The sequence below is a fragment of the Malus domestica genome, chromosome 12 (assembly GCF_042453785.1).
Source record: "Malus domestica chromosome 12, GDT2T_hap1".
NCBI classification, from domain to species: domain Eukaryota; kingdom Viridiplantae; phylum Streptophyta; class Magnoliopsida; order Rosales; family Rosaceae; genus Malus; species Malus domestica.
This window is the reverse complement of record NC_091672.1, coordinates 22,063,261-22,088,237: the sequence shown is the minus strand read 5'-3', so window position 1 is coordinate 22,088,237 and position 24,977 is coordinate 22,063,261. Positions and strand designations below refer to the sequence as shown.

The 24,977-nt window shown below is 38.6% G+C and overlaps 4 protein-coding genes and 1 long non-coding RNA gene across 7 annotated transcripts; 1 reads left to right on the top strand and 4 right to left on the bottom strand.

Moving 5' to 3' along the window:
- The first annotated feature begins 2,245 nt into the window (after window positions 1–2,245).
- LOC103450277 (delta-1-pyrroline-5-carboxylate synthase-like) lies at window positions 2,246–8,339 on the top strand. 2 transcript variants are annotated; one of them, XM_008389606.4, is made up of 20 exons: window positions 2,246–2,762; window positions 3,220–3,291; window positions 3,431–3,534; window positions 3,639–3,741; window positions 3,851–4,012; window positions 4,504–4,781; window positions 4,938–5,088; window positions 5,242–5,406; window positions 5,501–5,578; window positions 5,758–5,847; window positions 6,018–6,104; window positions 6,223–6,309; window positions 6,382–6,478; window positions 6,560–6,663; window positions 6,780–6,855; window positions 7,128–7,278; window positions 7,396–7,464; window positions 7,663–7,729; window positions 7,811–7,881; window positions 7,999–8,339. In XM_008389606.4, exons 1-20 carry the CDS (start codon window positions 2,703–2,705, stop codon window positions 8,075–8,077), a joined length of 2,151 nt encoding a protein of 716 aa, XP_008387828.2. In that variant the 5' UTR covers window positions 2,246–2,702; the 3' UTR covers window positions 8,078–8,339. The 2 variants fall into 2 exon arrangements, with proteins under 2 accessions (XP_008387828.2, XP_028945444.1); XM_029089611.2 differs by having other exon boundaries at window positions 2,483–2,762; window positions 4,492–4,781.
- Window positions 8,340–11,693: 3,354 nt separating this feature from the next.
- On the bottom strand, window positions 11,694–12,332 carry LOC139190024 (uncharacterized). Its single transcript, XR_011573994.1, has 3 exons — window positions 12,195–12,332; window positions 11,946–12,033; window positions 11,694–11,824 (listed from the first exon to the last, which is right to left on the bottom strand). It is a non-coding gene; the product is annotated as an uncharacterized lncRNA (long non-coding RNA).
- A 583-nt stretch (window positions 12,333–12,915) lies between these two features.
- On the bottom strand, window positions 12,916–14,853 carry LOC103450274 (uncharacterized protein At2g39795, mitochondrial-like). Its single transcript, XM_008389603.4, has 3 exons — window positions 14,390–14,853; window positions 13,513–13,823; window positions 12,916–13,412 (listed from the first exon to the last, which is right to left on the bottom strand). The coding sequence occupies exons 1-3, from the start codon at window positions 14,660–14,662 to the stop codon at window positions 13,253–13,255; spliced, it is 744 nt and encodes a 247-aa protein (XP_008387825.2). The 5' UTR covers window positions 14,663–14,853; the 3' UTR covers window positions 12,916–13,252.
- A 230-nt stretch (window positions 14,854–15,083) lies between these two features.
- Window positions 15,084–18,048, bottom strand: LOC103450273 (NADPH-dependent aldo-keto reductase, chloroplastic-like). The gene is made up of 8 exons (XM_070809656.1): window positions 17,909–18,048; window positions 17,478–17,658; window positions 17,317–17,367; window positions 16,888–16,964; window positions 16,634–16,721; window positions 16,133–16,408; window positions 15,729–15,977; window positions 15,084–15,494 (listed from the first exon to the last, which is right to left on the bottom strand). The coding sequence occupies exons 2-8, from the start codon at window positions 17,595–17,597 to the stop codon at window positions 15,408–15,410; spliced, it is 948 nt and encodes a 315-aa protein (XP_070665757.1). The 5' UTR covers window positions 17,598–17,658; window positions 17,909–18,048; the 3' UTR covers window positions 15,084–15,407.
- Window positions 18,049–21,021: 2,973 nt separating this feature from the next.
- LOC103450275 (NADPH-dependent aldo-keto reductase, chloroplastic-like) lies at window positions 21,022–23,651 on the bottom strand. Of its 2 annotated transcripts, XM_070809655.1 has the most exons (8): window positions 23,485–23,651; window positions 23,162–23,384; window positions 23,008–23,058; window positions 22,583–22,659; window positions 22,399–22,486; window positions 21,868–22,143; window positions 21,485–21,733; window positions 21,022–21,321 (listed from the first exon to the last, which is right to left on the bottom strand). In XM_070809655.1, the coding sequence occupies exons 2-8, from the start codon at window positions 23,279–23,281 to the stop codon at window positions 21,235–21,237; spliced, it is 948 nt and encodes a 315-aa protein (XP_070665756.1). In that variant the 5' UTR covers window positions 23,282–23,384; window positions 23,485–23,651; the 3' UTR covers window positions 21,022–21,234. The 2 variants fall into 2 exon arrangements, with proteins under 2 accessions (XP_070665756.1, XP_008387826.3); XM_008389604.4 differs by having other exon boundaries at window positions 23,162–23,601.
- Window positions 23,652–24,977: the final 1,326 nt, after the last annotated feature.

Below are 24,977 nucleotides of genomic sequence, written 5' to 3'. Positions count from 1 at the left end.
TTTAGCAAGGTCTAAAATATCGATGATATCGGAAATATCGGTAGTCCAAAAAAATATCGGTAGTCCAAAAACACGGAAATTTCGATGGAAATATCGATATATTATGGATATTTTAGACCATGGGTAGGGGTGACTTGGTAACAATTGAACTTAACAAAAAGGAAGGAGGACATCCCCGGATCCTCAAATCATGTCCGTTCATTGTATATCGTACAATCATTTTTCGTCAAGTACTATTTATATTTAATTTTAAATAAAACTATTTAAAATGATTTCTGACCGCACGATGTACGATGAATGAACACGATTTGAGAATCTCTAAAATCTCCACAAAGAGATCCGGAGAGAACGCTCATTCAACCAAAAGAGATGTACATATACAGTGCATTAGATGACGTGGTAACAATTAAAAAACAAGTATTCAAGTTTAATTTGGTTTTGAACACTTGGTACTTGATAACACATGCGGTACGTGGGTCGGCCCTCGAGGAGGGTCGCATCGATGACGGATCGTGGAGGATTGGGACTCGCTGTTGAGAAATCGGGTTCTTTTTTTGTTTGCTACTTGAGCTTTTTACTTTTTTGAATTTTGATACACAAAAATAATCGAATAATCCCAAATCCATTGCAATCTAGTGGGTTGAGACCAAGATCTACTTTTAACCAAAAAATGCAAAAAGTTGATGTGGGTACAAGATCCAGCAATTCCCTTCATCCATCTTTAAAAAAAAAAAAAAAAGATTTAATATTTGTGTTTAGAAAATACCTCATTTGAAGTTTATGATAAGTTGATTTGAAGTTAGAATTCACTACTTAAGATTTATGTTAAACGTAATGTGGAGTGGGAATGCGCTGAATCAGGCAGAATCAAGGTACTCAATCTTAACTTAAATGATATTCTTCGTGTTCAAACTTGAAAAAGTTACGTAATTGCAAGCCCAAACTCGGCTTGGATAATTTCTTTTCAAGCACGAGCTTGTTTTTTAATTAAACATGATCTTTTGATTGGCTTTGCTCACCTCATTCTTTTTTATTTATTTTTTAACAAACAATATTATCTTACACTAAAGGGGTGTGAGTGAGTTTAATCTCATAATGGGTTAGCAATAATGTGGTTCAAATTCGTTTTTAACAAGAATCAAACATATGACCTCTCATTTACAAATGAAGAGGAACACTAACAGACCGTAGTACATACTAAGTGGCTACGCAACTCATTCTTTGAACAAGCACAAACTTAGGTTTAGTTCGACTTAAATTTCATCAAAACCTAATAAAATAAACATAATAACAAAGTGTTGATTATATTTTTATAAATGATAGTGTTAGTGGGTTAAATTGTAAGTTGTTAGGGGAAGAAAGATTGGTGGGAATCAAACATTGTATGTTGAAGTGAAAGACTTATCCACCAAAACAATTCATCACTAATAATAGTCATGTAAATTTAGATCATAGCAATAAATTTAATTGATTGAAATAATCATCATATTTTATACTTAGAGGTAACCAAGTTGACTACATCAATATAATAGACTTGACTTGTTGAAAAAATATCATGTTGTATGTTAGAATATTTGCTTGAATTAACAATAAATACGATATTTAGCTGTATACTGTTAATATTCTTTGTACACAATTTAACCATTAAAAATAGACACTCGATAATTATTCCCGTCTCTTATTTCCATATTAGTTTAAAGTTATTTGTTCGAATTAATAACTTTATATTCACAATAATCATTTTGCACAAATGTTGAGAATGAATTATCTCATAGTGTATATGCCATTTATGCTAAACATATCATTTATAAAGTCCTAATTCACTAACAGACCTAATAAGTCGAGCATAACTTTTTCGATGTGGTTGTAGCATCGTCATGTAAATTTACCAATTCACACGTAAATCATATAGTTTAGAAAAACTATTTGCCATAATTGTTACAATGTTGCATAGATATCACTTTGTCGTAATATATAACTCAAGTATGTTATTACGTTTTAATTTAGATATATCTAAATTAAGACTTGACCATTTGTGACATGATTGCATTTGTTTTCGCTCTCAAAAAATATGTGGCAAATTGTTAATGTCTTGTTTCAAGTTTAAACAAAATGTCTCAATCATATAAACCAAACAGAGTTGACGTGCGATCTTTCTTTTGCTTTCGATCACGTAAACAACGTCCCGACGCTCTTTTGGTCTTTTACTTTGCCTTTCCTCTTCTTCACGTGACTCTTTTCACACAGAGCGCAAAAGAGGTTCGTCCCCAAGCAACCACTGGACGTGGCGTCTCGTCCTCGTTTTTTGGCCGAGACTTCACTCCCCAGCCGATATTTTACAATTTTTGTTCCCTTTTGACACTCTCTCAAGAACTTTATTTTATTTTAATTTTGTTTTTTTCGACGCTGTCGATTTTTCACAGAGTTTGTGTTATTTTTAAACTAATTTAAAAGGGGTCAGTAGTTGTTTTGTTTCAGGTTTGTTTTTATTCTCTCCTTGGTCTCTGGGTTTCTCGGTTTTTCTCTCTCCTATCTCCCTCTCCCTCTCTGCTTCTTTGATAAGCTGCTGTTAGCTTTCCATTGGCCAACACCAAAAGGCCAAGAAAAACCAGAAGAATATAAAGGAAAGGAAAACCTGGGTTTTGTTTTCTGTGCATACTGGTGAGATCCCAGTCGAGTAAAACTCCGTCGAGCAGGCAAACATGGACTCTGTGGATCCTACGAGAGCTTTTATCAAGAATGTCAAGCGTATCGTTGTTAAGGTACCCTCCCGTTTCATCATTATGTATGTGTGTGTGTCTATATATATATATATATATATATATATTCTGAGTTGCGAAAACAAATATATATCACACTCTGTTACATATTTGGGCCTTTTTTGTTTGTTTTGGTGATGATCATATGAGGCTTTTGTTTGAGCCAATTTGCAGACGGCTTTTCTTTTTTTTTTTTTTTTTTTTTTTGGTTTTTTGTTTTTTATAAATATATTAGTTAATATGACTACTATATCAATTAATATGACTAACATGTTAAATCCCAATATGTTCAATGACATGTAAGTTGAAGAGGAAAAGTTTAGAGAAAAAAAAAAAAGAGAACTTGGGTTGTATAGGATTTTCGCTTTCGGTTGATCTGAATCTTGATTTTTGGAAATTGTCGATGATGCTTTTATGATTTTTAATGCCAATTTGATCACTTGTTTGTTCGGATTTGAAGGTCGGAACAGCTGTGGTCACTCGGGGTGATGGAAGATTAGCATTGGGCAGACTAGGTGCTCTCTGTGAGCAGGTATGCAACTGGTTCCAGAACTAGGAGGAAGATCTCCAATTTTGTTGATTTATATGCACTGTTTCATATTTTACACTGACTAAAAAAAATGGCATCTGAGATTGATGAGTGATGACATACATGAACGGGATATTTGCAGCTTAAAGATATAAATTCCCAGGGGTATGAAGTTATTTTGGTGACTTCAGGAGCTGTTGGTCTTGGCCGGCAGAGGCTAAGATACCGGAGATTGGCAAATAGCAGGTTTATATGCAAGGACGTGTAAATTTCTCAGTTGTGTGTCGAATTTTTGGCATTGAATTCGCCAAACAAAAGTGCCTGAAACAAGTTAATGCCTTGTTTTGCAGCTTTGCTGATCTCCAAAATCCACAAAATGATTTTGATGGGAAGGCTTGTGCAGCTGTTGGACAGAGTAGTCTCATGGCTCTTTATGATACCATGTTCAGCCAGGCAAGACTATTATCTTCTTGCAGTTTCATTTAGATTACAATTTTTTAATATGTAGTTTCAGACTTGCCCCTCGTCACTTTTAACAATTTTGGCTTTCTTTTAATTGCAGCTTGATGTGACTTCTTCGCAACTTCTTGTGACGGATAGCGTTTTTAGGGATGAAGCTTTCAGAAAGCAACTTTCTGAAACCGTGAAGTCGCTGTTAAAACTGAGGGTGATTCCAATCTTCAATGAAAATGACGCTGTTAGTACTAGGAAAGCTCCATACGAGGTATACAAATCCCCTTGTTTTTGTTTTCATAGGGCTTTTGATTGGTGTATGGGTTTATACTGCCTATGTTCTTGGTTGTGTGTTGTGCAACATTCATGCTTTTGTCCTTCTCCCACTCTTTTTCCCTTGAAAACAAATCTCATGAACTGCTTAGGCCCGTTTGGTAAGATTTTGTTTCTGATTTTCGGTTTTTGTTTTTAATTAAAAACGGAGAAGGGAAATTGTGAGATGAAGTGAGAAGAGAGATGATAGATGTAGAATAATTTCGAGCAGTTTTATTTTTTAAGGTTTCATACATTTCCGTTCATTTCTTCCTCACCTCTTCAATCTCTCATCTCCCTCCCGACTTTACGATGTGCATTTTCCTTCCATCTCTTTAGCTTTAACAAAACAAATGAAAATTAGAAATGCAAATGTTACCAGACGGGCGCTTACTTTTCCTTCTGTCAAAATATACATCTGTTGCTTCTGAATGGAAGTTATGTTTGCAGGATTCTTCTGGCATATTTTGGGACAATGACAGTTTGGCCGGTCTATTGGCTCTGGAACTAAAAGCTGACCTTCTGGTTTTGTTAAGCGATGTAGAGGGCCTCTATAGCGGTCCTCCTACGGACCCAAAATCAAAGTTAATCCATACTTACGTGAAAGAGAAACATCAGGGAGAAATAACATTTGGCGATAAGTCAAGGGTGGGCAGAGGTGGTATGACTGCTAAAGTCAATGCTGCTGTGTGTGCAGCTTATGGTGGAATCCCTGTTGTTATCACTAGGTAAATTCTATCATCTGCTTGTTTTGATATACAATAACCAGTTTGTATTTTTTTTTGCCTGTGGGAATCGTAACATTATCTGGCGCATTCATTGGAATTTTCCGGCGTACTGCAATAGTTTGTTGGTGCTAAACTAGTTTTGTATTTTATTTATAGTGGCTATGACACAGACAACATAAAGAAAGTGCTTCGTGGAGACCGAATAGGCACTGTATTTCATCAAGATGCACATTTGTGGACTGTAGTTAAGGAAGAAGGTGCACGTGACATGGCCGTTGCAGCGCAGGAAGCATCTAGACAGTTCCGAGTAATTGTCTTCATAAAATTGTTTTTTTTTTTCCTTTTCAATGAAGCTTGAGGTTCCTAATATAGAGATTGAAGTATTCCTCAAGAAGTTGGATATAGAGTAAGTGGTTAAGTTGAGAGATTCAACATCTGATTTGAATTATTTTCCTTGCAGGCTCTAGGATCTCAAGAGAGGAGGAAAATTTTGCTCGACGTAGCTGATGCCTTGGAGGCAAATGAAGGTGAAATTATAGCTGCGAATGAAGCTGATGTTGCTACTGCCCAGGAGGTTGGATATGAGAAGGCCCTAATATCGCGTTTAGCCCTAAAGCCTGGGAAGGTATGCAGTTTAGGACTTGTGTAGTTGAAATTAAAACCTCCATCACTCCGGTTGGATGAAATCTTCTTATTTTGTATTTAATGTGTCTCTACAGATTTCTGCTCTTGCAAAGTCTGTACGTAAACTGGCTGACATGGAAGAGCCCATTGGCCGTGTTCTAAAGAAGACCGAGGTCAGGACACTTTTCTTGTTCTTCTGATTCAGTATTCATGAACACATGTGGTACAGGTTTAGAGTTTTAATGATTTAATTTACACAGAACTAATTGTTAATCGTAGCCCTTTTGATAAACTGTTTTCCCTCTGCACTGGAACTCACTTTTGCCAATTTTACAACTGCTCTTACATGCAGCTTGCAGAAGGGCTTGTCTTGGAGAAACTGTCATGTCCTTTGGGTGTTCTCTTAGTTGTGTTTGAGTCTCGACCGGATGCCCTTGTTCAGGTATACAAAATATCCACTCCATTTATACTCCTGACTCCTTAAGCATCTAAGCATGCAGAAATTTGCAGTTTTACAGTCTTGTTTTGGTTATTGACGTTTTCTTGATTTTGTTCACATGGTAGTTTCTTGATCAGTTTACCAACACTTTTCTCTTCCAAATGGTTCAACAGATAGCTGCGTTAGCAATTCAAAGTCGGAATGGTCTTCTGCTTAAAGGTGGGAAAGAAGCCAAGCGATCAAATGCAATCTTGCACAAGGTTTGAGACTCTAGATTCTGGCCTTTTGCTATTATTTACAAAGTAAAATTTCAGGAGCATGGTTTTCTCTGCATTGACACGTTTCTAATTTGCTTTGGCTTGATTACTTCCTTTGCAGGTCATCACCTCAGCAATCCCAGAACCTGTTGGTGGCAAACTTATCGGACTTGTGAATACACGAGACGAGATTCCTGACCTACTCAAGGTGTGTATAGAAACTTAAAACTGTTTATGGTTTTTCAGAACGATGAATTCTAAAAAAATTGTTTTGCTGCAGCTCGATGATGTGATCGATCTTGTCATCCCTAGAGGCAGCAATAAGCTTGTTTCTAAAATTAAGGAGTCAACTAAGATACCTGTTCTTGGTCATGCCGGTAAGAGAAATAGTACTGGCAATGTAATACCGTACCGCTGCAAACTAGAATTACTATTAAACTGCTGATTTTGATGCACAGATGGGATTTGTCACGTTTATGTTGACAAGTCCGCTAATCTGGATATGGCAAAGCGAATTGTTCTGGATGCAAAAGTAGACTACCCTGCTGCCTGCAATGCGATGGTAATTTCACTTTTTGCTATCCATGACTGATCGTTTATGCACGTCCATTTATTTAGCTGTATCTGACTTTGGAATTTGCCGTAGTGCATGCCTTAACATGTTGCACTCTTTCTCAGGAAACACTTCTTGTACACAAGGATCTGTTGAGCGATGGCGGGTTTAAGCAGATAATTTCAGAACTCAAAGATTCAGGTGCGATACTGTGTGCTTTTCTATCAACAAACTGCTGGAAAGTTTATAAAATATATCTGTATAGTAACCTCTTTTCTAATTGAAATCGAGAAAAATATTTTGATGCCTAACAATGTGATAAACTTATTCAGAAAGCCGCGACTAAACTTTTGTTTGTTCCTATCCTAGGACTTCGGAACTATGCTTCTGTTCCCATGGATACAATCTATTTACATTTTTCATTTCCACACACTGGTAACGACTATCAGTTAACGAAATCAAGTCGGTTGCAGGTGTTAGCTTATATGGTGGACCTAGGGCAGCAACTGCGTTACACCTTCCAGAGACAGACTCATTCCATTACGAGTACAGTTCATTGGCTTGCTCAGTTGAAATTGTTGATGATGTGAACGCTGCAATTGACCACATTCATGAACATGGAAGGTATATACATTCACATATTTCATATCTTCTTTTTCCACATATCATTGCTGTACTAATTATTTTCCAGCGATTTCTCTAACTTTATTGCATCTCCTCTCCACATCCCCTGTTTTGCAGTGCTCACACTGATTGCATCGTCACTGAAGATGGTCAAGTTGCTGAAGTTTTCCTAACTCAAGTCGACAGGTAAGCATGTTTCATGCGTTCAAAGCGTCTTACAGAACATGACAAACTAGAGCATTTCTCATTGGTTTCCCAAACCATATTCTCTTTGTGAAAATTATGAACGATATTTTCTAGTAATGTGGCAACGTATGTTAATAGTTTTACACAAAAATTTCCGAATGTCACACATCTTGATGGCTGTACTGTTTGCATCAACAGCGCTGCAGTCTTTCATAACGTGAGTACAAGGTTTTGTGATGGAGCGCGCTTTGGACTGGGTGCAGAAGTAAGTGCTCTCAAAATAATTCCGTCTTTGAGTTACGTTTTCTTCTTCCGATCATTTGTCACTGATCTGGTGGATGAACAGGTCGGGATAAGTACGAGCAGGATTCATGCTCGAGGTCCTGTAGGAGTTGAAGGATTGCTAACAACAAGATGGTATATCAATCCTGCATTACCTTTATTTCTAATTTCTCTTTCTATTTCCTTAGAATTTTGAGCATACTGATTGTTTCTTGTTGCGCGATCATCCTTCGTTTGCGTAACAAAATGCAGGATTCTGAGAGGGAACGGGCAGATTGTAGACGCGGATAGAGGAGTCGAGTACACCCACAAGGACCTGCTTAGTTCCTAAACATCTCAATTAAAAGCATTTGTAGCAGACAACTTACAGATTTAACACCTATGGTCATCTGTTAGCCTTAGTTTTTACGTATATCTTATCAAATGACAGCGTAGGAGTTCGATTGCTCCGCAGAAATGTTCTTACGTATTTGTATTGTCGTATAAAATCGACCGTTATCCCCTTGCCAGATTTTTTATTACCTGGATTAGTTAAGGGGGGCTTCATGTAATCATCCTCTTAATCATGAATAAATTAGAGAGTCTTATGTTAATCCTTTTGAGTTCTTATTATTTTCGTTCTTTGATCAATACGTGCGGTGAGAAACTTTGAACTTTCCAAGTGCTGAGTGCACTAACTTAAAAACCTCTCTAATTTCAAAATAAAGCAGATGACGCTTTACTGTAGTAGCGCAAAACTTAAAATCATTTCTAACCATTGGGTTAAAACCTAAAATAAATGTATTAGACCCCTCCCAACCCCCAATCGTTCTCCATTAGTTAGGCCTAAAAAAGTATTTGGTTTAAAACCTATTCTTGGAGTAGATTCTGCCCAAAATTCAGGTTAGGACTAAGTTGTGGTTCACCTTATGCGAGTGGATGCGCAAGAAATTTTCTTATGCATGCCCTTACACACGGCAAAGATGCAGCGGGTGGGCCCCACCGCTGACAGCTTTGTCGGCCACCCAATCTGGAAGTATTTTTGCTCATCACCATTTAGTGTGATGTATGCTCACCATCCTATTAATTACTGTTAGAAGAGTTTGAATTTCGAAATTCGTGTAGTGGATAAGCACAAATCTCAAAATTCAAACTCATCTAATGGTGATAAATAGGGTGGTGAGCATACATCACACTAAATGGTGGTGAGCAAAAATGCACTCCACCCAATCTTCCTGCAATAGCTCTTTATTGATCCGATGGTGCTAGTGATTGGACCGTTGGTTGATCCAACGGTCAAGATTCAAACTTTTATTTTAATTTCAATTTTATAAATGTTTTACATCAACGACTAAGATTGAATATGACAAATTTAACGGTGAATAAAAAAGATCTAATGACTCAAAATTAAATCCAACAGCTAAAAGAATTTTAAAAAATTATTTAAATAAAAATACTTTTAGGTTTAGTGATTTTTTATTATTTATCTGAATCTTAATATTTTTATGTTAAAATATTCCTAAAAATAAATTAAGATAATTTCCATAATTTTTTTAGGAGTAATTTACATAAATTTTATTTTTTAAAAAGTTACCGAAAAAAAAATTTAGCTTAAATTTATTCTTTAAATAATCTTAGTCTAAAATTTTAAGTCAAAATCATTGTAGGATGAAAATTGTTTTTGAATTAAAACCCAAATTTTTTGGGGTAAAAATTTAGGTTTTACCCTAGGGTTGGTCCAAGAACTAATTATTTAATTCACTAACAATATCATTTGTCAAAAAAAAAAAAAAAAAATCAGACTAAGAGATAAGATGATTGTTATCTCTCTCTTTCATCTTTATCTGATTTTTTTTAATTTTTTTTTTTTCATGGAAAAGGATTCATATGATATCGGACGACAATCCTATTTAGAATAAGGGCTGGTTTGATGACAAGGAAATGGAAGATATAGAATAACTCATAACTTCAAGATATGTTTAGATAAGAAATTAAGGTAAGAACTGCAGCACGGTGACGGAAACGATAATTTAAAAGGCACAATTCCGTTGAAATTTTTTTAAATTCCGAGGCCCTTGAGGCCGGAAACGATCTGTTGCACGGTGACGGAGTCTTTCCGAATCCAACAGACAAAGGAGAGAGCTTGGGACAATGTAGTTATGAAAACAATGAGGAGGAACTGCATCCTCTGCCTCCCTTTGTCTATTTTCCCCCTCATGCAATGTCATGCCATTATTCACGTTTTACAAATTTAGTTAATAAAAACTGAAAATAAATAAAAAAGAGAAAAAATAAAATAAAAATCTTACACCTGTTTTAGCTGTCAGTAAATTTCTCAAGTATCTTTGAGTCATCTATTGTGAGTCAAATATAATATCAGATAGGTCTGCTTCAGTAAGATATACTCTTAACCAGTCTTCTGTCTGGTTTAAAAATGTGCCTACTTCTATTGTTAATCCAAATACAATTTGTCTCTAAGTTCAGATCCGACGTGATCTTCTTTATAATGCTAAACCCTAGAGAAAAACATTTTTTAGCAAATTTTTGTTGATATCTCATCACTTCACCTTGAAATATTGCTGCCATTTTAATCTTTTTCAATCTGTCATTTCAAGTTGGATTGGAGCAATGACTGAATGAGATAGTTCAAGTAAAATACTTGGAATTCAAGTTTCTCAAATTTTGTATTCACTGTGCATGAAATCGTTAACTGAGGTGCATGAAATCGCATCCGATTTCGATACTAGTTATCATTCGATGATTCAAAAGGTTTGCCTTGCCATCGTATAGAAAAGATTTGAATCATAAAAGCAGATCGTAGTACTACAAATACAAGGTTGATACTGGTTTAAGAAAGTCAAAAACACAAAAAAAAAAACAGTTTCTTCCATCTGAAAATGTGGCAGAGAAAGCTAGAAAATCGACAAACTTGTATGGATCAAATTGAATTAAAGAGCTCATATTTCACCATCCCACAGTTCTTCAACGCTTTTATAAGGACTCAAGCTCTCGTGGACTACGAAATCACCCCGTAGGAGCCTTTGCTGCATAACAGACAAGCAAGGTAGTGTCAGTAGAAAGTTTTCTGTGATAAAATGTGTTGAGGGATGTATTTAAGCATGTGTAATACAAACCTGGTGGTGTCCTGAAATTTTCGAGAAGAGCTCCGGTGGAATGGACCAGTCGAATAAGCTTAGATTTTCCTTGATCCTGCTTTCATTTACACTCTTTGGAAGGACACTGTGTGCACTCTGAATGCCCCAACGAAGACATACTTGCGCTGTTGATTTGTTGAGTTTCTCAGCAATTTCATTCAGTACTGGATCCTTTAGAACTTCCCCCTTCACCCAGACCCCTGGAGAACCCAGGGGAGAATATGCATGAAAGGAAAGGAAGAGTTTTCGATCAAATAATAAGCTGCTCAGTCTTCTGAAAATTAAAATGGATGTTGAACATTTGAAGTTGGTATCAGATGGATGCTGAACATTTGAAGTTGGTATCGGTGCAGCTCCCTGCAGGACGCCTTGAGAAAATCTCACTTCTGCTCAACTTTCTTCAACTTTGACCTGTTTTAGACATTTGTTTTAGTGTAGAATTATCATTAGAGCTTAGACATTAGATTTCCAGTCTCGGAAAACTTGACTGTTCGATTTTCAGTTTGAAGTATCACATTTTTGGCTCTCAAGCTTTAAAGAACCATTCTATGCCCTAAATCATCAAGTTATCAATCCAATCAATAAATGAGGTCAACTATTGAATATTGAATAGAACTGAGGGAGGAAGTCCTGCAGAGAAAATTTCTCAAGTTGGCATATAGAATTTACCAATAGATGAATCCCAGCAGATTTTCACAAATTATAAAGAGCCGGTTGCTGCCATATAGGGTGGCACTCCACTTGATTTACTGCAGGTGGAACTTTTGCATAAGAAAGGAGGTCCTGCAGCTTCTTAGAGGAGAAGTTGCTCACCCCGACTCCTCGCGCCTGACCAGACGCGTACAGGCCCTCCATTGCATTCCAAGTGTCTAGAAGGCACAATGAAGCCATGACTACCTGAGTGAAACCTACTGAGCCTGGCTTTGTACGAAATGGCAGTGTATCTGCAGAAGAATGTTCACCATAACCATTTAAAATTCTTCGTTATTGGAATTCCGAATTCAGGAAGAAAATGTTAGTCTAGCAAAATGTTGAGGTTACTTATATAAAATACTAGTTGCATACAAGATATAGATTAATATAATCAAGCTGCAGATCTTCTAAAGTCTTGCTCAGTGCCTTGGAGATATCTTCTGGGGAACGGTCGCTGCACCTGTAGACGTCACAGAGACGGAAAAACATTATTAAGTTTTCATCAAGGCCTTGTTTGGCGTCCAAGATTATAAGTTTTTGCGAATAACATAATTATGATTGTTCCAAGTTCTTCGTCAGTCAGAGATACGACGAATTAAAAGAAAGAGAATGAACACATACAAGGTTTCCGATTTGTTTTCGCCTTCCAAGCTTATATGGAGAATGAACCTTGACTGCCGCGATGACAGCTTGACTGACCAAGCCTGGTTCAGCCTTCCATGTCCCAAGACAGACCAACAGATGGAATCTTAGCTCCCGGATTCAGATCAAAATACAAGGTTTCCGATTTGTTTTCGCCCATAATCTACGCACTGAACATGCAATAAGAACCGAGATTAATCCTACAGTAACATAGTCCAATTATATTATTGAAACTTTGAATATGAATTTCAGACACCAGGTGGGTGATGAACTGAAGAAGAAATTACCTATTTGGATCGAACGTCGGGAAAAATGACAGAGATGCAAGATTTCGGAGGCAACTCACCTGTGTTTTCTATGTCCAAAAGTTTTTCTTGGAAGATGATGCATGAGCTATGTGTTGGACAGATTTTGATGGCAAAAAATTATGATCTATCATTACTCCCTAACCGTAAAACTAAGAAAAATGACTTCAAATTAGAAGCAAAATGCAGCCTAGGTGATGCACAAACCGAGTACAAAGAGTTAACTAGGTTCTTCTGTGTCCTTGAAAATTAATGCGGACACGCCAATTCGCTACCAAACTCGGCCAAACATTTGTTGTACAATACCGTCTTCGGTCACGAGTAGGTTGAGGGCAAGGTAGAGGAAGGCAAGAGTTGAGAGCTTTGGTAATTTTGTTGCCAAGTAATGCGAACACTGAGCAGTAACAGCATGGAGAAACACCTTCAGAAAGCACTTTCAAGTGTTTGTACAACGTTATCAAAACCAAAAGCACTTCTAATCATTCTAAACAACTTCCAAACAGGCACTTCAAAATACCATCCAGTTAATACGGAACTGCAGTTGATCCAGTTAATACGTTACAATTCTTAATAGGTATCGAAATACCATCCACGCTGATTAACTAGTTAACAATATTTGACCTAGTTCTAATCTTCTCAATCTACTATACTTAACTATTTATTTAACTAACGGTATCAATAAGAGGTTCTCAAACTGATACAGCACCAGGAAACAGCTCCATTTCTTTTCGTTTACTGCTGAACAGCACGCTTGACGTTCTTCAACCACATCAGGAACTCTTTGTTGTTTTTGTTCTTCATGTAATCATACAAGAAGTCAGCCATGGTGTGCTTGATCCCTCGAGCCTCGAGATACTTGTAGAAAGCATTCTGCAACTTCTCATCCAAGTCGCTGAGGGAAAAAAAAACAGAGCACATCAGAACAGAATGAAACCATCATCAGAATCTACGCAATGCAAACAAAAGGTATGATCCACAGAGACAAAGCTTACGGAAATTCAGGTCCATCATAAGCATAATCAAGCTCTTTGGAAGAAAGCTCAGGCTGCTTGACGGACAAGCTATCGATCGAAATCTCAGTTTCAAAGACAGAAACACCAAGCTCCAGTTGCAGTCCATTTGGTTTGGAAATGCTCACCACCATCGGAATCCCGGGGTCTTCCCACTCGTCCTCATCATCTGCGGAAAAACTAGGAATATCGACACATACTTGGATGGATTCGCCTTCAAATTCTCTTTTGAGCAGAATGGTTTGGTCTCCAGGATTGTCCACTATTTCAAAAGGAAATTTCTCTGGGACCTCCTAATGTGTGAAAATCATACAAATAAAAAAAAAATTACCCAACATTCAATTACTATAAAAATGTAGAGCCCGTTTGGTATTCAATCCAAATACAGTTATAACTCAAAAACAAGTTTTGAGTTTTGAGTTTCAAACTCGAATTCTTGTTTGGTTGGCCTGTTTTTCAAAACTGAATTTAAGAATAACTTAAAAAGAATGCCTAACTACCTCCAAAAACTCTATAGCCCGACTCTCACCCTCTACTCACTCATCTCTCTCTGTGATCTTCGCTGCCAGCGTCGATTTGGGTCCACCGCCGGCGTCGATTCGACTCCGCCGTAGCTCCATTTAGTTTGCTGGTGGGGAAGGTAGTTGCCAATGAGATCCTAACTTACTTCCCTGACCAAAGACTGGGACTTTCCTAATTTTAAGATCTAAAACAGTTTCTGAGTTCAATACCAAACAAAGTTTTGGATTTTGAAAAAAAAAGAAGGCCTGTTTTCAAGAGATGTTCTTTTAAGTTGTTTTTAACCAAAAGAAAAAAGAATGGAGCTTTAAAGTAAAAAACAGAAATTTGATACGCTTACGGCTTTTTTGGGTTTCACGTCTTGGGCACACTTGATCTCGGACTCAAGGACTTCGACCAGACTTTGTTCACCGATCGGCTCCACGGCGGTGGCCGTGGCCGTGGAGAATCGATGAACTGGAACAAAGCTTCTCCGGAGGAGCTGTGGGCTGAAAGCAGGGACGGTGGAGATCGCGCGGTGAAAGGTGGGTGCAGATCCGACGGCGCGGACGGAGCGGACGGCGAGGGCTAGGGCGGAGTAAGACGGCCTGCGGAGCATCGAGAAGAGAGCCATTTGAGGTCCGGCTATGGCTGAAAATTCAGCTGGTTTAGGGTTTTGCAATTTCAGCAGGGTTTTGTCTTTTCGCTTGGGGTTTTAGGAAGATGCAATACGTATGTAGTATTGGACTATGGGCCTATGGCTTTGGAATTGGAATTGTAAAAGAGAACACGTGGGCTTAAACGCATTAAATTAGAGCGGTGTGTCTCATTAAGCACTTAAATTTAAATTACTTTTATGCCGTTTAGATTAGTTTAACATATAATTTTTTTGTATCAAAAATATATAGTATTATCTACGCACTTATTTTTACTTGCCACATCTTTTTTGTTAATTTTTGTTTTTTGATATTTTTCAATTCATTCTATCAGACGACTGAAAATTAAAAAATGTGTGAAAAGTAAAAGAAAATATGTGAATAGCACCACCGAAAATATGTCTGTACAAACGAAGATTTTATTATGCAACAAGATTTTTGGTCGTCAGACATTAGTTCATAGGAGCCAAATTTGAACAACCAAAAATCCCAGTGTATGTATTACACAGGAGCATACCGAAAAATTCAATGTAAGAGAGCCCAAATGTATCACCCTAGTCTTATTCTTTAAAAATAGCCTTTGCAACCGGTTCTGTTTGTGTATATTTGGCGAAACTCGTTTCACTACATTCATACAGGCCGGAAAAAATCCGAACTCTTTACTTTGAAGAAACTGAAAAATTGCTTCAACATTGTCTTCCATTGAAGCACTCATCCGGACTTCTAAATTTCTCCGTCCCACAATTCCTCAAGCGTCCTGTAGGCCCCATACGTATCATGAACAAATTGAGTCCCTCTAACCAATCTTGCCTGCATAGTTGAACATCAAAGCAAAACTTAGGAATTAGGTGTAAAGACAATCAGGACACTTCTGGAGTGCCGAAAACAAAACCAAGCTCAAAGAATAATGCAAATGGAAGAACAGAAGTTGGATATTTTAAGGTGGAATGTGTTTCTTGCTTTAGACCTAGATGATGAAATAAGATCTTGGCAAAGGATAACAATAGCAAGGCGAATAGAAAACCGATTACAGTAACTACTAGCCTGCTGAATCTCAGAAAGCTTGGCGAACAAGTCCTCCGGGATAGACCAGCCAAAGACATTGAAGTTCTCCTTGATCCTTGTTTCATTAGTACTCTTAGGAAGAACACTGTGCCCCATTTGCAGTCCCCACCTAAGAGCAACTTGTGCAGGAGTTTTGCCTAGTTTTTCTGCGACCATGAGAAGGATTGGATTCTGAAGGACGTCACCTTTGATCCATGATGTGCCCGGAGAACCCAGTGGTGAGTATCCCTGAAAGAAAAGTACGCAGTTACTTCAACTTTCGAGCTAACTTGCTGACTAGGTAAATTAAATTCTTGCCCAATTATATGGGTAACTCCCTCGAGAAATGTCAACGAAATAAGAAATTTGGCATTGAAAATGTCATTCAATATTTGCATACTCACCTGTAAATGAACTCCCTTGGATTTACAGAAAGAATGTAGCTTGCCTTGCTGCCACGAAGGATGACACTCCACTTGGACAGCAGCTGGAGGAATATGTGCCACATCCAGCAAATCTGACAGTTTCTTCGTAGAGAAATTGCTTACGCCAATAGCTCGAGCCTTACCCGAATCATAGAGGGTTTCCATTGCTCTCCAAGTGCAAGGGATATCTGGTTGAACCAGGTTTTCAGGATCAAAACTTGCTGACCCCTTCTTCAACCGGACTGGCCAATGCATCTTCAAATTTTCAGCAGGTCATTAGTTACAGCTGAGTTATGCCCACAAAGGTATAACAAATTCAACACAATGATGCTAATGATCTATAGTTACAGATGGAAATTGTAGTCTTTTAAAGGAGCATCTGTTCTAAGTAAAGCAGTATTACACCTTCAATTTGGCATTTACTTGTGCTGAGCTTAACAGCAATAACTAGAGAATACGCTTTGAACAGGTAACACTTACCAGATACAAGTCAACATAATCAAGCTGCAAGTCTCTCAAAGTCCTGTCCATTGCCACTAATACATCTTCTGGTGCATGATCTGTACTCCTGCAGACCATCTAGTTTTTTAGAAACTACAAAATTAAGCAGACGCTAAAGGATTAGATAATGCCAAATCATAACTGAACAAGGCTCACAGCACCACCACATTATACAATTTATAACTCATTGTATCTCTTTGTCAACGGAATTAGCATTAAAAATTGAAACAAACCAGAGTTTGGAGGTAATAAACAAATCCTCGCGCTTCACCATGCCATCTTCAAACAACTTCTTGAGAACCAAACCAATCTACAAGAAATAAAAACTACATCTTTGTCACATTCAAATCACCAGAATAACACAATAATAATCCAAACTAAAATTGAATACGTAAGCCAATGACCACTTAGCAGATTATGAGTTCGAATCTCATAGATGACGATTGTTGATTAATAAAAATAAATAAAATTAAAAAAGCAAGTCATAAGGATACCGGCGTATAATCAAACTTACAAAGGTGAATGCAATCAATTAGGTTAGGGAAAGTTTACATTTTGGTTGAAGCAATTTTAGACATGAAAAAAACATTAAATAATTAATGGAAATTAACTAAAATTTTAAAAATTAATCTAATAATTTAGCCAAATTCAACTCAAATCACCTCCTTCTCATTGCCATAGCGTTGAGCACAATCGATATGGCGATATCCTGCCTGTAATTTGTTAGAAAAAGTCACATTTTGTTAGTGAGATGGAAAAATGATAAGTTCACCAAATCAAAGGTCGAGATTGATCAAAACTGAAAGCGGTGAAAGAGAAAGACCTTGATGGCGGCGGCCACGGCGTCTCCGACGAGGCCAGGGCTCGACTGCCAGGTCCCTAACCCTACTGAAGGGATCTTAGATCCGGTGTTCAACCGGAAGAAACGAATATCGTCCGCCATTTCTCGATTTCTCAGAAGATCGAGTGATGTGGAATGGAGCAGTGAACAGCCACTTGGCCCTCTGTTTATATTGGGGGGGGGAGCGGGAGGGAATCAGAAATTGGAATTAAACGAAAGCCGATTGGTTTTTTTTTTTTGGATAAATCCTTTCCGTATTAAGGAACAAAAATTTATTAAAATTGTAATTCACATAATAAAGACCCACAAACAAATATAAACAAAACAAAAAGGGACCATCCAAGCTAACTTAAAAAAGCCCAACCAAGAGCCCAAATTTTGATACAGAGCAAAAGAACGTTCCAGATTCCTACCACCGCCGCAATAGTTCTTCCCGATCAACCCAATTTGATTTCCACAATAGACGCCGCAATTCCAACCAAGCAGCACTGGAGATGAAATGAGAGCAAGTCCCACCCCACACAATTTAGCCCAGCACCCAGCCCAAGCCAGGCAACAGATCAGCCCATTTCGGATAGATCCAGAGGCCGGCCTATTTGGTTGGCGCTTGCACCACACTCGCGACTGGGCGCGAGTAGGAGACGACAAGGGTGTAGGCGGTGGGGCCCGCTTGTCAGCCCACTTGTGTTCACCCGGATTAGGGCTACGTGGCCATCCTCAGTGTTGTTGGATTTCCAACGGCTAGTTTTTGTAGACCGTTGGATATCCGACGGTAAAAAAAATTTAAATTTGACTTTTAAAATGGATCGTCCGATCACAGATCAACGGTCCATGATTTTTTCACAAAAAATAAAAATAAAAATAATAAAAAAGGCCCAACGGTCAGAAATATGACCGTTGGCCACGTGGTAACTCCTTGGCTATTTGATTTGAATATTTTTCAAATCCAACGGTCTAGATTAATTAACTATATTAAAATTTATTAAAAATTATCCTCATCCTCCTCATCCTCCTCCAAGAAGAAAGCCTTATCTCCACCTCCACTTTCCTCAAGATTGCCCAATTCTGCCTGTTGTGCCAACAACCTTTTCTGTTGCTCCTGCAACTGTTATACACTCTCCTTGAAGAAGACATTGTAATAAGAACTCAAGATTTGAAAACGATGAACAAGGATTCTGAGCTAAAAAGAAGGATTGAGCTTGGTGTGAGGATGGATGTAGGGATGTAGAGTTTATATGGACAAAAAAAGAAAGGATGAGGTTCTGGACATTGCCACGTGGCACTACGTGATTGGTTGAAAATCTTATCGAAATCTTGGCTAAATTATTGTAAACCGGAAGTGACACGTGGCACATCGGGATTGGTCAAAAATATTATCGGAAATCTATCCACAAAATAGTACGTTCGGATAATGACATGTGGCATGACGTGATTGGTTGAAAATTTTATCGAAATCTTGGCTAAATTATTGTAAAACGGAAGTGACACGTGGCGCGTCGGGATTGGTTGAAAATCTTAGCGGAAATCTATTCACAAAATAGTACGTTCGGATAATGACACGTGGCGTGACGAGATTGGTTAAAAATCTTATCCGAAATTAAAACTATTTTATTTTTTTAGAAAAAAATTTAAAAAATTTTAAATGGGCTGGGTGCCAGCGCATTTTGTAGGGGTGAAGATCGTTTGTGCTAGCGCATTTTTTCACTAGGTGCCAACGCATTTTTTAGGGGTGGAGATACATTGGCCTATTATTGTTAATTGAAGTCTGTTACTGTTCACTGAAGTGGATAAATGGGCTGGGTGCTGACACAAAGTCCTTAGGGGTGGACTTGCTCTGAAGTAATACCCCATCGCCTAGCCATGAACGCCGCACCGATCTTAGCCAGAAATTGATAGAAATCCGTAGGATTACCACGAACAACATTGCCAACAAAAGCATACAGAGAGAAGGAGGTGGCGTTGTAAACACTCGAGACTGCGTGACCACCAGAACTCTACACACCCTAAATTGAAAGATCTCATCAAAATGCGTTGAAAGTTGACAACAGACCGGGTCGAAAGTGGTCGAAGAAGATGGACGCCCGTGAGGTTTAAAGGACAAGGTAAATCGGGAAGGAAAGATGGGGGAAGAGGTAGCAAAAGGAGCAATAGGAAGAAATAGAAAGAAAAAGGACAAATTTTCCACCGACCACTGCCACAGTGAGGGTTGCCGGGGACAAAATGAACAGATGGGAAGCTATTGGTGGTTTGGTTGGAGGAAAATTTTCAAATCCAATTTTTCCCCAATCCCTTTTTTAATCGAAAACTACCCTCTTGCCACATGTTTGGCAATTGCCTTTTTTTTTAATTGTTTTTTTAAAATAGTATTTTGAAAAATAATGAACATAACAATCCTCACTCTTATTACGTGACTTTTCTTTTGGAAAACAATATTCACACTCATTTTTACTTTTAACAAACTTTGTTAATTTTTGTCATTGATCTTTTTCAATCTATTTGATCAAACGGTCGAAAATTTAGTTTCACCTTCTCCCTTTATATACAGATTTAAATTTATACTTATTTTAAGTATTTTTTTTAATAAAATATAGTTTTAAAAATAATGAACGTAACCCCCCACATACGTGATTTTAATTTTTTTTTTAAATCTTAATGGGAGAAGGGGAATTTAGATGTTATGAAATCTTCAAATTTTTTACCTTCTCTGTTTATATATACATGTATAGATTAAGATTAGCTATATGTATGTAGTCCACCAAATAATTAAGAAAAATCACCCACCGGTAAAGAAAATAGGGAAATTGTAATCATATAATGACGATATAACTATCAGTTACAGAAGACTAAAAACCTCTTGAAAAATTGATCATTTTGGTTTCTCAACTCTTATTGGATGGCGTGATAACAATTTGTCACATCCGGTATGGGCCCCACCACATCCCGGACCGGGATGTGACAATTTGGTATCAGAGCCAATCCCTGGCCAATAATGTGCTGACGAGGACGTCGGACCCAAGGAGGGTGGATTGTAAGATCCCACATCATCCAAGGGTGAGGATCCTGTAAACCTTATATGTATATTCTTATCTCTATCTAGCACAATACCTTTTGGGAACTCACCGGCTTCAGATTCCATTGGAACTTCGAAGTTAAGCAAGTTTGCACGAGAGCAATCCCATGATAGGTGACCCACTGGGAAGTTCTCGTGTGAATTCCTAAAAACAAAACTGTATGAGCGTGATCGGAGCCCAAAGCGGACAATATCGTGCTACGACGGAGTCGAGCCCGAGATGTGGTGGGAGCCTGGGCCAGGATGTGACAATTTTGGAATCCGAAACCAGTGAGTTCTCAAAAGCCGTCGTGCTAGGAAGAGATAGGAATATATACATATAAGGCTTACATGATCCACTCCCCCGGACGATGTTGGATGTTACAATGAACATTCGATCTAAAATCAATTGGTCACAAGTGCTGTAGGTTTTTGTGCTCGACTTTGGTTGTGAGATACTCAACAAAATCCAAAAACTAAGAACAAAATAATTACCAAACATAGATACCGTCAAGCCAAAGCTGAGCAATAGGCAATCAAGACAAACAAAATGCTGAAAGTTGCAAGTAGCGTAATCAAGCTAATCGTTATTTAGGACATCAACGGTCACACTAATCATAATTTATTACATAAAAAATGCCCCCAGAATCTCTTCCACGAAAGCATTCATGATTCATCCCTCTCTAGAATCTAGATTTCACCGTCCCAGAATTCCTCTAAACTCCTGTAGGGACCAAAAGTGTCATGAACAAATGTGGCCCCTCTGATCAGTCTTGCCTGCATAATTTGGAAATCAATGTAGTTAGTTAGGAGAAAACACTACATAGCAATTATTAGTGCATGATTCACTCGGGATACCGCAATAATGGCATCCTCCTTGAAGGTTAGTTAGGTTACTGATAGCAGCGAGAATAGAGAATCAATTCCGGTGACAACTTACCTGCTCAATTTCAGAAAACTTGGCGAACAAGTCATCTGGGATAGACCAGCCAAACACATCAAGGTTCTCCTTGATCCTCGCTTCATTGGTACTCTTGGGAAGAACACTATGACCCTTTTGCAGTCCCCAACGGAGAGCAACTTGTGCAGGAGTTTTGCCTAATTTCTCAGCGACTGTCACAAGAATCGGATTCTTAAGGACTTCACTTTTGATCCATGTTGTTCCAGGAGAGCCCAGTGGGGAATATCCCTGAGAGCAAAAATATATGATATCTCCCATTTAAACACGCCAAAGTAAATTAGATAAACAATTACCCAAGTACACACAGGTATGTTGTAACTACTCAAGACACAGACAATGCAATTCAGTATTTGCATACTCACAGAAAGGTGAACTCCCTTGGATTTACAGAAAGAACGTAGCTTGTCCTGCTGCCACGAGGGATGGCACTCCACTTGGTCAACAGCAGGAGGAACACGTGCGACATCCAGCAAATCTGACAGCTTTTTTGTGGAGAAATTGCTCACACCAATAGCTCGAGCCTTTCCCGAATCATAGAGTGTTTCCATTGCTCTCCAAGTTGCAGGGACATCAGGGTCAATAATATTTTCAGGCTTAAAACCTACTGATCCCTTCTTCATCCGGACTGGCCAGTGCATCTTCAAAATTTTCAGCAGGTTCATTAGTTACAGCTTAAGAACTCCAACAAAATGCCACAATGAATCCAAGATGAGGCTAATTATCTGTGATTTTATCCTGATAATATATAGCAAAATGCAGGTAATATAGCCAGACCAGTCCACTCCTTCAAAAGGACCTCCGCTTTCAGTAAATTTAAAAACAAAATGCGTACAATTTATATCAGACTCTAACAGGCATGACTCGAGAACAAGATCTGGCCATGTAATACGTACAAGGTACAAGTCAACATAATCCAGTTGCAAGTCTCTCAGAGTCCTGTCCAATGCCTCTGGTACATCTTCTGGAGCATGATCAGTATTCCTGTGGATAAACAACCGAAACAGTCATTCCATTTCATCACGCCCTCATGGAAATTCCTCGAGATCTAGTACTCAGTTAAATAAGCATTAAACAAACCAGAGTTTGGAGGTAATCCACAAATCCTCGCGCTTCACCACACCATCTTCAAACAGTTTCTTCAGCACCAAACCAATCTACAGGAAATAAGAACATGCTGGTCAAACCAAATTCTGGTAACCACTCAAACATCTTCAAAGAATGAGTCTAACATGAATAATTTCAACTTTTATCTGGACTTGAATACCAAGAAATGCCCGTAAAGTAATTGAATTTAAGAGGTAATGCAAGGCAATTAATCCGCTCAGAAAAAAAAAAAAAAAAAAAAAAACTTATACCGTTACTTGGAGCATTTTTCTCAACTCTTTTTCCGCCTGGCGCATGTATTTTCTCTCTATCTCTACTTAAAAAATCGTGGAGTAAAAACTAAAAACGAAATAGTTAACAAACGAGGACTTCGTTTGGTAAAAAGCAGTTGCAATTACCTCCTTCTCATTGCCGTAGATTTGAGCACAATCAATATGCCGATACCCTGCCTGAGATTATTAAAACCACAAATTCACTTATCTTCCACAAAGGTTCGAATTTTCAGTTAGAAAAAAACACAAAATAATGAGTAAAGCAATGGAAAGAAAGTACCTTGATGGCGGCGTGGACCGATTCGCCGACAAGGCCAGGGCTTGCCTGCCAGGTCCCCAACCCTATCGACGGGATCTTAGCGCCGGTGTTCAGCTCGAAGAAGAGAATGTCGTCCGCCATTTCTCCGGAGTGAGAGAGTGAAATGTAGAGAGAGATCTAGATGAAAAGCGATTTCAAGCTCTTTTATAAAAGATCGTTTGGATGCGCGTGCGTCTTTCATATACTTAAAAAATAAAAAAATATTTTATCTAAAAACTTTAATTTTAAAAACACATCCAAATAAGTAGGGATGGGAAACGGGGGAGAGTGGATACGTGACATACGTCATCGTTTACAACCGTTTGACAAGGGACTGTTACTTTTTCCGTTTTCCGGAAGAATGTGGTTAGTGCTCAAATAGTCCTGGTATCAGATGGCACCGGGATATCTGAGCCGTTGATATGGAATATGACACTTTTGGTAGCCGTAGATATTGCGTAGTCTCGTGGGGCTAAGGATATGACACGTGGTGGAGTTATCAACAAGCTATTTTTTTTTTTTTTTTTGAAAGCAAGGTTCAAAACTTCATTCAGGGAAAGAGAACCAGGGCAAAGATGCCATAGAAATACAGAAGGCCAACAGGAAAGCCAACAGAAAACATCAAACTAACCAAGCAAAAAAAAAGGGGGTATAAGAACAGACAGTAGAACCAAGTTACACTGTCACCCCCAACCAACCAAACACTTCAATGGGGACAAGGCAATCCATCTTTACCAAGGACATGAACCAACGAAGATGGAGGTCGGTTGACCCAACAAAAATTGCACATCTCCGTACAGGTACGCGACGCCAACAGATCCGCCGCTTGATTTGCTGATCTTGGAGCCCAAGTCCAGCGACAGTCCTGAAAGGACTCTCCCAACTTTTTGCAACAGCTAAGGTTGGAAAGGCCTCCCATCTGCCCGTCTCCAACGACGCCGTTAAAGCTGATATGGATTCCTGAGAATCAGACTCCACAATGATACACCCAAGACCCAAGACCGTAGCAAGCTCACAACCCTTCACCAAAGCCAAAGCTTCCGCAGAGGCAACGTTAGAAGCCGAGATAAGCTCCCTCCTGGCAGCCACAAAATTCCCCCCATCCGCCCTGATCACAATCCCGACGAAACCCGACGAAGAGGAAGAAGACCAGCTAGCGTCAACATTAACCTTAAAGAAATGGGGGGGAGGAGGGGACCATCTAACATCCGGACTAACCTGAGGCATCGCAACAGAGGAAACCAGAGCAGGAACACCCTGCACTTCAAAAAAATTCCCGCAGGCAGAGTGAATTGCCATAAGAATTTGCTGGGGGTTGAGAGAAGCATGTTGGAACAAAAAATTACAGCGAGCAACCCAAATATGCCAACAGGAAAAAGCAATATAAGAAATAATCTCACATCTTTCCTCCTTTGATCCATAACAACGAGAAGCAACGGACAAAAACCAATTCAACCAAGAGGTGATGGAAGATCCATCAATTCTGAGATTTAGCATACCTCCAAACCAAATAGGCTTCACCCAAGGACACAATAAGAAAAGGTGTTCCAGAGTTTCCACCTGCGTTTGACAAATCGGGCACAGAGGGGACGAAGCCATCTTCCGCACATAGAGATTCTCAAACGTAGCCAAGGCTCCATGGGCAAGCCTCCACATAAAATGTCTAACTTTTGGAGGAGTTTTTAATCTCCAAATCAGCGTCCAAAGCTGCGAGGGTATCGTGGACGATGAGGAAGCACGGGAAGGCATCGCAAGCTGACGTGCAGATCTAGCCCAATGATATCCAGACCGCACAACA

Bases quoted from the DNA above. Each gene is read 5' to 3' on its own strand.
- LOC103450277 (XM_029089611.2), top strand. From the start codon at position 2,703: ATGGACTCTGTGGATCCTACGAGAGCTTTTATCAAGAATGTCAAGCGT. The intron at 5,848-6,017 runs GTATACAAAATA...ATGGTTCAACAG, and splicing joins GACCGGATGCCCTTGTTCAG to ATAGCTGCGTTAGCAATTCA. The intron at 7,882-7,998 runs GTATATCAATCC...AACAAAATGCAG, and splicing joins GGATTGCTAACAACAAGATG to GATTCTGAGAGGGAACGGGC.
- LOC103450274 (XM_008389603.4), bottom strand. From the start codon at position 14,662: ATGGCTCTCTTCTCGATGCTCCGCAGGCCGTCTTACTCCGCCCTAGCC. The intron at 13,824-14,389 runs GTAAGCGTATCA...TTCACACATTAG, and splicing joins ACGTGAAACCCAAAAAAGCC to GAGGTCCCAGAGAAATTTCC. The intron at 13,413-13,512 runs GTAAGCTTTGTC...TTTTTCCCTCAG, and splicing joins TATGATGGACCTGAATTTCC to CGACTTGGATGAGAAGTTGC.
- LOC103450273 (XM_070809656.1), bottom strand. From the start codon at position 17,597: ATGGCGGACGATATTCGTTTCTTCCGGTTGAACACCGGATCTAAGATC. The intron at 17,368-17,477 runs GTCTTTCTCTTT...AACAAATTACAG, and splicing joins CCGTGGCCGCCGCCATCAAG to GCAGGATATCGCCATATCGA. The intron at 16,409-16,633 runs GTAAGTGTTACC...GAAAATTTGAAG, and splicing joins ATTATGTTGACTTGTATCTG to ATGCATTGGCCAGTCCGGTT.
- LOC103450275 (XM_070809655.1), bottom strand. From the start codon at position 23,281: ATGGCGGACGACATTCTCTTCTTCGAGCTGAACACCGGCGCTAAGATC. The intron at 22,660-23,007 runs GTAATTGCAACT...TATTTCCTGTAG, and splicing joins TCTACGGCAATGAGAAGGAG to ATTGGTTTGGTGCTGAAGAA. The intron at 22,144-22,398 runs GTACGTATTACA...AAAATTTTGAAG, and splicing joins ATTATGTTGACTTGTACCTT to ATGCACTGGCCAGTCCGGAT.